Source organism: Clupea harengus, chromosome 5 (genome assembly GCF_900700415.2).
Source record: "Clupea harengus chromosome 5, Ch_v2.0.2, whole genome shotgun sequence".
NCBI classification, from domain to species: Eukaryota; Metazoa; Chordata; class Actinopteri; order Clupeiformes; family Clupeidae; genus Clupea; species Clupea harengus.
Genome location: NC_045156.1, coordinates 20,558,816 through 20,568,935, shown reverse-complemented (window position 1 = coordinate 20,568,935; position 10,120 = coordinate 20,558,816). Strand labels below are relative to the sequence as shown.

Below are 10,120 nucleotides of genomic sequence, written 5' to 3'. Positions count from 1 at the left end.
TTAAAGGTGGTGGTAGAGAGATGGAGGCACGGTATGGGGTGAATCTTACCAGAGCGAGGGCATGTGGAAAGTCAAGAGGTCATTGGGAGCAGAATGCAAGTCCATAAAAGAAGAAGAACTGGAGGTACAAAAACATGGTTCATTATACATCGTGCCATGGATGTTAATGAGTGTTTTCGTGTGGTAAATCACACAGAAAATAACTATTTGAGGGGGGAAAACCTGTATTAACATTCGCACACGGATTAGACCCAGGAATCTGCCATTCTTTTGGTAAACACAGCCATCATGCTATGCAGTTTAAAATGTCATTTAAAATGTAGCAACCCACTGAAATGGAAAGTCGCCATAGAAACCACTAATAAATGTTTGAAATAAAGCATTGACTCACCTGGTGCCAATTTAGTAGAAAAGACAGCGGCACTGCCTGGCTGCCTTTTTCTTAGTAAAGGTTGTTCAAATAAGTAAAGAAGGATACACAGATCAATCAATCAATTATTAAGTCGAAGATCACGTTGCATTGATCTAATTTTAATTTGTCCCTAAACATGATTATTATGTTCACCAGTCAAGATGAGCCAGTTCAAGCACCAATTCAAGGTATGCATCGACTGAATGTTGTCATCTAGTGGTAGAAATGCATAAATTCAGGTGAATTGGATTTGAATGGAAAGTGCCTACATATATTGCGGGACTATCCGTATGCGCTCACACAACACGGGAGCACTGCGACTTGTGGAGGCAGAAAGGCAGGACACCAAATAGACTGCAATGTTTATTTTTGCACAAAGATAACCAATAATGTAAACATTACGAAAAAAATGGTAAGTGTATCTCTTTTCTAATATGGATTTTTAATTATCATGATCTATATAGCCTGCAATTTTATGTAACCTATTGTATAATAAATGATATTGAGATGAAAGGCTTCGATATTTTCATGGTATTTCTGAGCAATTTGCCTGAAAAGAAGAAAAAAAACATGTCGGTAACATTAAACATAATGACTGTTTTCCTTTATTTGCAGAGCGTCTGTGATACAGAAGCAGAAGACACAGTGGTTTACTTTGCCGTGAAATTAACTTTTAATATTATTTTTGAACGTCGTGACAAATGCAGCAGGCTGGAGATCTGCCATCAATGAGTAATTTGCTTCCTAACATTATGTATTTAAGTAGAAGTCTGAGCAAAGTATCAGCATTTCACATCTGTCATTTCCACAACCAGTTACGTGGCTGCAAATTGTCGCGGGTGTTGAGGGACAGATGATTATCGAGAATCACACCGGAACGCCAATAGTACAAGAAGCACTTTTGAGCATGATGGAGAACTTCTTAAAAGATGTCAACATATGGACAGTGAACGGTACATGGGTCAATTCAACTTCAGGAAACGAAACGGTAAATGGAAATTCAAGCGTGAATCCGTTAAAACGGAATGAGGAGGTTGCTAAAGTGGAGGTGACCGTGTTGGTCCTTATCTTGGTTTTCGCTTTGGCCGGGAATTTCTTCGTACTTTTGGCCATCCACACCAGCAAACGCAGCAAATCAAGGATGTATTACTTCATGAAGCACCTGAGTATCGCTGACCTGGTGGTTGCTATCTTCCAGGTGCTCCCTCAGCTCATTTGGGATATCACCTTCCGCTTCTATGGGCCGGACTTTCTCTGCCGGCTGGTGAAATATCTGCAGGTAGTTGGCATGTTCGCATCGACTTATATGCTTGTGCTGATGTCGATTGACAGATGCCTGGCGATCTGTCAGCCACTCCGCTCTCTGCATCAGAGGAAAGACTGCTACTATGTGATCGCCACATGGGTGCTGAGTCTCCTCTTCAGCATACCTCAGGTCCACATCTTCTCCCTAAAGGATGTGGGAAACGGGGTCTTTGACTGCTGGGGGGACTTCGTGCAGCCGTGGGGTGCTAAGGCTTACATCACGTGGATTAGTCTGACTATTTACATCTGCCCTGTAACAATATTAAGTGTTTGTTACGGAATGATAAGCTTTAAAATCTGGCAGAACTTCAGACTGAAGACAAGGCGCGAGCAATGCATCTCCCTCACACCAAGAGCCTCCAAAGGGAGCGCGCTCACCCGCGTCAGCAGCGTTAAGCTCATTTCAAAAGCCAAAATTAGAACTGTTAAAATGACTTTTGTAATCGTTGTATTATATATCATTTGCTGGACACCGTTTTTCTTCGTCCAGATGTGGTCAGCGTGGGACCCAGACGCACCTAGAGAAGGTAGGCCTATAGTTTTGTTCATGAAAGTGCTACTACTGTAACATGCTTGCACAGAGTACGCTAGTAGATATTGACATCTTATAAAGAGATGCGCTTTTTCGTTTATAGATGAGATAAATAATGGTCATAATTACTAAAACTTTTGGACCAATTCTGAAAAGTGTGTTGGCAATCATGAACGTGTTTTCTCAGTAAAATGGCTTCTGTATGCCTCGTTGATCTCTCCAAGGGGCTTGTCCTCAACAGGCTTTTGTTGACACAATGCAGAAAAGTCCATATACTTTTAACTCTCAAATGATCTTCTGTGGATCTGCCTACTGCGTGTCCCGGTGTAATTTTACTTTTAAACTGAATGAAACATCATTAGTTGAAGGTATGATGTATTTTGCAGGGTAAGACAAAATCTTATCCATACTGTCACTGCTGTGTGAACTAATCAAAGACTACTACAAACAGATTGAGAAACAAGCTTAATGCAGATGCTAAGGGTATATAGAGGTTGACCAATCTGACCAGATTTTCGTAAACATATTTTGAATTCACTATATATATAAATATATATATGCATGTTGAATTACCCAAACAAAAATGGTGTTCATTGAAAGAATAGAGCATTAGTGTGCTCCATATCATTAAGCAATAAGCAGACCAAGGCCTGTCAGACTTTTTTTAGGTAGTCTGACATGTCTTTATGTTTTTGTGTATTTCCTTTGACTAAAAAACATTGATGCACAAGTGGCATATATGTAGAAGATTAAATGTTTCTGGGGGTGTTCTTTTTATGATTCAAGGGCAAAAACTCGCGGAGCTTTAAAGGCATATTGACAACAAGAAAACAAAAACTATTTCCCACCGGTGGGAAATAGACCTTGAGGCATTTTAGATGAACACCTTACCTTATTCTTATTTCTGTTGTTTTAACTGTATGTGTGCATGTATGAAAGCAATAATATACATAAAAGCAGTATTTACCATACAACATTTGCTATTTAGTTCAGTCCTGTTGTGTGTAAAGATAGTTTAATTTGACGAGTCCATGCAGATGCCCCTGACACTTATTACACACAGTATTTTCCTATTGTGAAATTGTATACAATTTGGAATTATAGCCCCCTCTAAATGGTTTAAGCGGAATTGTAATTAGTTGTCTCTGAATCAATGTAAAGAATGTCTGAGACATGAGATCTGCCCAAGAACTGTCTAAAAAGAGCACAGGATGTAAAAAAAAAGACCATTTGAGTAAACAACCTGCAATACAGTAAAAACATGCATCATAATCATGTCTCTATCATCTACACATCCTTAAAGCAATTTCATTTCAGACTTCATAAACAATTTTCAGAAAGAGTAACAACCTATAAGGGGTCCTCCCAGAGGAAATGGGAAAGTGGAGTGTGTGTGTGTGTGTGTGTGTGTGTGTGTGTGTGTGTGTTTGTGTGTGTGTGTATGTGGGTGGACGACATGAGAGGAGAAGGCCAAAGGTCACATCCCTCTCAGGGAGATCACAGAGGGGACTAAATAGGGTCCCCTAACACCAAAGGAATTCTCCTTTATCTCAATCTGGTTCCAAAGAGTGTCATTTCCTTGTATATATATATGTGTCTTTTGCTTGGACAGCTCTGCCTCTCCACTGGACAAGCTGGCCCAAGAAAGTACCAGAAAAGTGTAGTGAGTGCCTTAAGTTGCCTCATAATCCTCACATCCTGTAGTCAAAGTAGTTGAGTCCTTGAGATCTTTCATGAAGACATCCAAGAAGTAACTCCTTAGTTCTATTTATGTCACAGAGCTCCATTAGCGTCAACTCTTTATGCTTCTGTGATGTCAAGTGCAAGACGAATACCACTGAGATTTCCTCCACTGTAGCAGAGGTCGGGGATTTACCACAGAAAATCTTCCACTTGATCTTCTGAAAGCTACACTCCTGACAGGGAGTGCAATATCAGCCATAGCCTTTAGCTGCATAGTAACAACACCTGTCTCTCATTTCTGAACTCTCAGGTTTCAGGGAAACCAAAGTCATCTAATATGATGGCAGGGCATTGCATTTGCTCAGTGCCTGTCTACTTTTTCTCCACTGTTTTTTGGCTCAGCACCACCCTATCTGGCTGAGGCATGCTGAGTGTCTGAGCCGACAGGCGTGGAGACAAGAATAGAGCCGGGACACAGTGGCAGTAATTCCTTCCACCACTGTGGTGTCATGGCTGAAACAAATAAAAATGACAATGAGAGGGGGTTGTAAATCGTCTTCAAAGTTTGTTAAGAAGTTAATGTCAAGACAGAAGCTTCACAGGGATGTATTAAATACTCTAGAAATGCTAAACAACAACAGGAGGTTGTGGGCAACAAACCACCACTTGAGTTTTGTTTGTGACCTTTTTCAGCATGGATGTGCCTGTCTTTCCTTTTCCTCTAATTTGCTCTATTAAGAAGAAAGCCAGTTGTCTGACTGCAAGAGTGTTGACTGGATGAATAGCATATTCCCTAGAGCAGAGACTTCCTCACCCAAGCGAACTTGAGGACACTATTTCCTGTAACACATTCTAAAACCTGTATAGTTTTATAGACGAGTTGTCTTGGGCTGCATGTTGAAGCACTGACTTTGCGCTATTGAAATGTTTTCACGGCAAAAAGCTGGAAGAAGATAGTAACTTGAACTGCTGCTAGGGCTGTTGGAGAGATACAAGGCGAACCTCTGTATACAAGTCTGCCGCGGTTTCTATGCTTTGTTCTCTCTCTGATTTCTGATTTGTCTGGCCCACCATGACAGTCGCTCAAATCTCCCAGTATTCTGTGTTACTCTTTAAATGGAATGTTCACACACTTCATTGACAGTTTTACACAAAGTAGCTCAGAGCCTTAGGTCCCCTGGGTACAATGTCAGGGCTGAGTCTCATCTAAATGGGATGAACTCCAGAGAAGATTCATCTGCTTGCTGAGAAAGCGGCATTAGTGGAATCCCCCAGGGTCAGTCAGCATGTCCAAAGGGCATAATGTGGCAGAGGATGGGGGTCAGGATTAATAAGCATTATGATGTGGAATATCTACATGTCACATGTCCTTAGAGAAGTGTAAACTAGCTGATGATGCAAGTTCACAAATAATGTAAGTGTCCTGTCACGTTTGTCTCTCGGTTTCACTATAGTGACAACTGCAGACTGTCAGACTCCCCTCTGTGGACATAAGAGGCAGATGCTTTTATGCTGATGCATGTCTCTGATTTATCTGACAGACCATTACATGGCACCGTGCGCTAATGGAGGTCTTGAGTCTTCTCTACCACAAGGGGAAGAGAATCAAATATGCTAATGTCAGTTTTTCTGTCATATAAAACCATATGTCATCTGCCACGCGCTAAGTCGACCTCTCTATCAAATGAGTCGCACATAACAAAATGCTCTATAAGGCGTTCCATTTGAACACCCTGACCTGGAAAAGTCATAAAGCATAAACCCATAAAATGCTATTTTGCTAAATGGGGATAAATATAGTAAAGATACAACTTCTTGGAAACTGTAAAAGGTCACTGCAATCATCATTTATAAATGAATCAGTCAAATCACCCCTTGTTCTGTAAACAATGTCAAACGACTGAGACATTTGTCTTATAGTATAGAGGGATTCTAATTACAGTATTGTAGGTTTCCAGAGGGATCCCTATATTCATTCCCTTTCTTTCATGTCCACAAATACGAATAATGAAAATAACATTAGTAATAACAGTGACAGAAACTGGAAGGTCATCAACTCAAAGCTTTGTAAATAACCCCATTATTTTTAGATGACCCCAGCAGAACAACCTTCCTTCTGCTCTCCTGCAGCCCTCTATTCATTTGCAATCCTTTTTGGTGGTTGTTAGCATGTTTTTGAAGGAGGGCTATCAAACACAACCGTGGCGGTGATATTACTGCAGCTATAACTAGTTCTAAATGAAAGGCATGAAAGTTGATTAGAAGCATGGGTGACTTACATGCTTACATGCCACCAACTCCTTTACTAAATAGTGAGAGCATAAATGACCAGTGAAAATTTTCAAGGAATAAATCCTGACAGATCAATCGATTAGAGTGGGTACTACAATTCTGGTAATGAATTTTACAGAAGGCAATCTCATGAATGTAGATGTAATGAACTTCAATCCAAAATCCAAGGATATTCCTAGTCTCGAGTGAAAGGGTTTGCTTTGGAAATATGACATTTTCATTAACTTTCATTTATTTTCAAAATAACAGTTTAAATGAAAGATGCTTCATAAAGTATGATTAAGTAATTTCTCTTTAGATCTGAGATATGAGAAAGACTAAATAGCAATTAATCTGAAAACAGCTGTAGATGAGGCTTCATTAATCATTAAAGGTTTGGTTTATTTAAAATATATAATCACATTCATCAGGGAAATTCAGGCTTCAAATATTGAATGGCTGTCTCTACATAACCCTTGTTCAAAGAGATAATTCGATTTCTTTTGTTTCATTCCAGCTCTTCCTTTTATCATTGCCATGCTCCTGGCTAGTCTCAACAGCTGCTGCAACCCGTGGATTTACCTGTTCTTTGCCGGCCACCTGTTCCACGACCTGATGCGCCGCTGTCTGCGCGTGCCGCCCTGCCACTGTGAGCGGCGGCCCAGCCGCAAGAACACCTACGCCAGCTCCACCTACGTCAGCTCCACCGCCTGCGCCCTCAAGAGCACCGGCAGCCAAAGGAGCCTCACTCAGACCTCCACCACATAATGGGGCTGCACCGGCACTCCCTGGCCTGCCACTCCGACCATGGGGACCTTGGAGAGCCGCTGCCCCTAAGGGTGGAGCGCATTCCTCACACAGTTAAGCTCACAAATCAGGAGGGGTTTCACAGACTAACTAACAACGCTGAAGAAATACTGTGTTCAAAGCAACATGAAATATTATATTCGAGGCAACAAGAAAGACTGTTCAAAGCCACAAGAAATGCTATGTTCAAAGCAACAAGTAGACCTGTTTTCTGATGGTCAATGAGGACCGTTAATGTTGACAGATGAACACCTCTGGCTACTGTTCATGAAAATGTGTCCAACGCAAGACCGCACTCCAGAAGAGTAGGTGGCAGAAGTGAGACGCTGAAGATGGCTTAGTGCCAAGATTCATCCGTCTTTCGATACGCTCCCTTGAGAGTGAGGTTCTTTTTTATTATCATAGTCATTCTTAACTTGCACCTAAAGACAGTTCAATTTGGAGTTGGGCGTGCCTGCTTCCTTGGTAGAAGTGATTTGCTTCTCATCAATGTATAGAAATGTATAGTTTCACAAGCCAGACTTGACTATTGGCATCACATCTTTCCCATATAGTATCATGAAGCTAGAATTAATACCGTTTCAAAGCATATTCTACTATATTTGATGAATGTCACCACTGCTTTCAGTAGAGCAAATGACTTGAAATATGAGATTAACTAATGGGCAGGGTTGGGGAGTAACTAGTTACATGTAACAGAGTTACGTAATTAATTACAAAGGGATTACATCCGAATACATTCTTTTTGGTAAAAAGCCTTAAAACTTATATGTAGAATGTCACATTCATTCTTTTGCTTTGCATGTTTTCGCCGTCTAGACAGGCTCCATTCATTTGGCAGTATACACTCACATTTGGAGCTTTGTCTTTTAAATTGGTGCCAAGCCTTTCGTCTGCCAAACAAAAAGACAGGCTCCATTCATTTGGCAGTATACACAAAAATTTAGAGCATTTTCTTTTTAAATGGTGCCATGCCTTTCGTCTGCCAATCAAAAAGTAATTGAGAGTAATTAGATGTAATACGTTACATTACTTAGATAAAGTAATTAAAAAAAGTTACATGATTTATTACATTTTTAACAGGGTGACTTGTAATCTGTAACCTATTACATTTAAAAAATGGCCTTCCCAACCTTGCTTATATGAATAGTGATGTGCTATTAACTGCGATGATGATACAGCAGAAGAGAATCCGGGCAGAATCACCAAGGGAAGGAGTTTATTTATTTGTCAGTTGAATTTCAAAATGGTTAACCTTTGAACTGATCGCACATCCAACTGGGCTAAAGACTGCCTGCTGTAAACAGAAGGGACTTGTTGACCTAGAAAGAACACAACCAAGCACAGAGTGTGCCACATACATTTATGTGAAAATGATCCAACTCTTTGATTATGCTCTGGTCCAGTTACCCTAATTGCTGTTGTGGTGTAAATAAATGCTAACAAAATGCTAACATAAACACAAGTTTGTTTTCTGGTGCACTGATATAACATATTCAGGCATGTTTCCCCAAAGTAGGCACACTCCCCTGTGAAGACTTCCTCTTGAGAGTGACGTTGAGCAGTCACTACCGCAATGTCAGCTTTGTGAGCAATATACAGCAGGTTGTCTGCTACCTCCTGTGTATGTGCGTGAGGCTGAGGCTGTAAGTACTGTATAGCTATTCACTACCTGTGACACCTGCCTCTGTGTGTTGAATAAACACTCACTTCCAATCGGCATGAACTTTTTCCATAAGGATGACATAAGGTGTGTGTGGGTGGTGTTCTGAACTGAACTGAACTGAACTGAACTGAACTGAACTGAACTGACTTGAACTGTTCAAACCATCAACACATAAGGGACTGCATATAGTCACAGCTGATGTTCTCCGACACTGAAAGAGTTTAATTTTAACAATCAACATGCTTTTGTACACATCAGTTGAGATGAGCATTAAGAATACGTAAAGAATGTATGTGAAATTGGATACAGTAAGAGTGCACTTTTAGAGATGATCTAAAGCTGCTGTGTGGAACGCGTCTCCTTGAAGCAGGGGCACAAGGCCAAGAACCGTCACTGGGTTTCTGGGCCATTAATTATGTGTGTTTGGCAAAAGGCCCGCTAGTTTGCTTTGTTTGTGTAGTTGTTTGTGTACTCATAACATGCCGTATGTTTTAACATGAAACAATGTCAGGACATGGAAAACATTTTCTCTTGATCAACCTCATCAGCAAAAATGTGGACATTGACTTCCTCCCAACCAACAGTTCTCTCCAAGCAAACATTTCCAACAGAATCACTGAGCCGATGACGCGGCGAGGACTTATAAACCACTTTGTCTGGTAGAGCCTTGAAGCCCCACATGTCATTTTTAAGTAACCACTGGCAGTAGAAAAATGCATGCTGGAAATGAAAATACATTTGACCCAGGACCTAGAGAGAGCATACCACATGTGGTGAAACTGATCTCGTGTAACAGCTAAAATCCGCATTCCACACACTCTTAGAGGGTAAGACATCTTCTGCGTGGGGATTTTCCTTTAAATAATCCAGCTGGGTGCTTATTTTAGAGGCCGTTGAAAAAATCAAGTCCATCATTGTGTTGTTGTGTCTGTTAGATAAATCAATAGGTGTTACCTTGGAAATAATTGCAGCTGTAAGAAATTTTATACAGATATATCAGATAAAGGAAGACTGCATCATTTCCATTAAGATATGACTGAAATACTGTAATGTTTTAATATATATATAATGTAAAATACAAACACAACATGTCTATGGATGTCACAAATGTAAAGATTTAAAAATGTATTCACATCATTTATTTACATTTGTGTTTTGCCACTGATTTAATGCCCTGTCTCTGTGTGTGTGTGTGTGTGTGTGTGTGTGTGTGTGCATGCACATGTGCAGGTGTGCGTGTGTGCTACAAAGGACACAGCAAATACACCTGCTTTCTGCCTGTTTGGTTTAAACATTTGACTTACCAAGCCATGCAGTGCAAGACCAATAACTATGTTTTACAAAGTGGCATTTCCTTGATGTTATGTTAAACTGTGACACACTCCCACTGAATGTTATCTATCTATATTAAAAAAGCCTCTCTCTGTGTCCTCTGCCTAGTTCA

General features: G+C 40.4%; 1 protein-coding gene across 1 annotated transcript; it reads left to right on the top strand.

The window, feature by feature from the left end:
• The first annotated feature begins 715 nt into the window (after positions 1–715).
• oxtrb (oxytocin receptor b) lies at positions 716–8,470 on the top strand. Its single transcript, XM_012824802.2, has 3 exons — positions 716–824; positions 1,028–2,244; positions 6,721–8,470. Exons 2-3 carry the CDS (start codon positions 1,266–1,268, stop codon positions 6,969–6,971), a joined length of 1,230 nt encoding a protein of 409 aa, XP_012680256.2. The 5' UTR covers positions 716–824; positions 1,028–1,265; the 3' UTR covers positions 6,972–8,470.
• Positions 8,471–10,120: the final 1,650 nt, after the last annotated feature.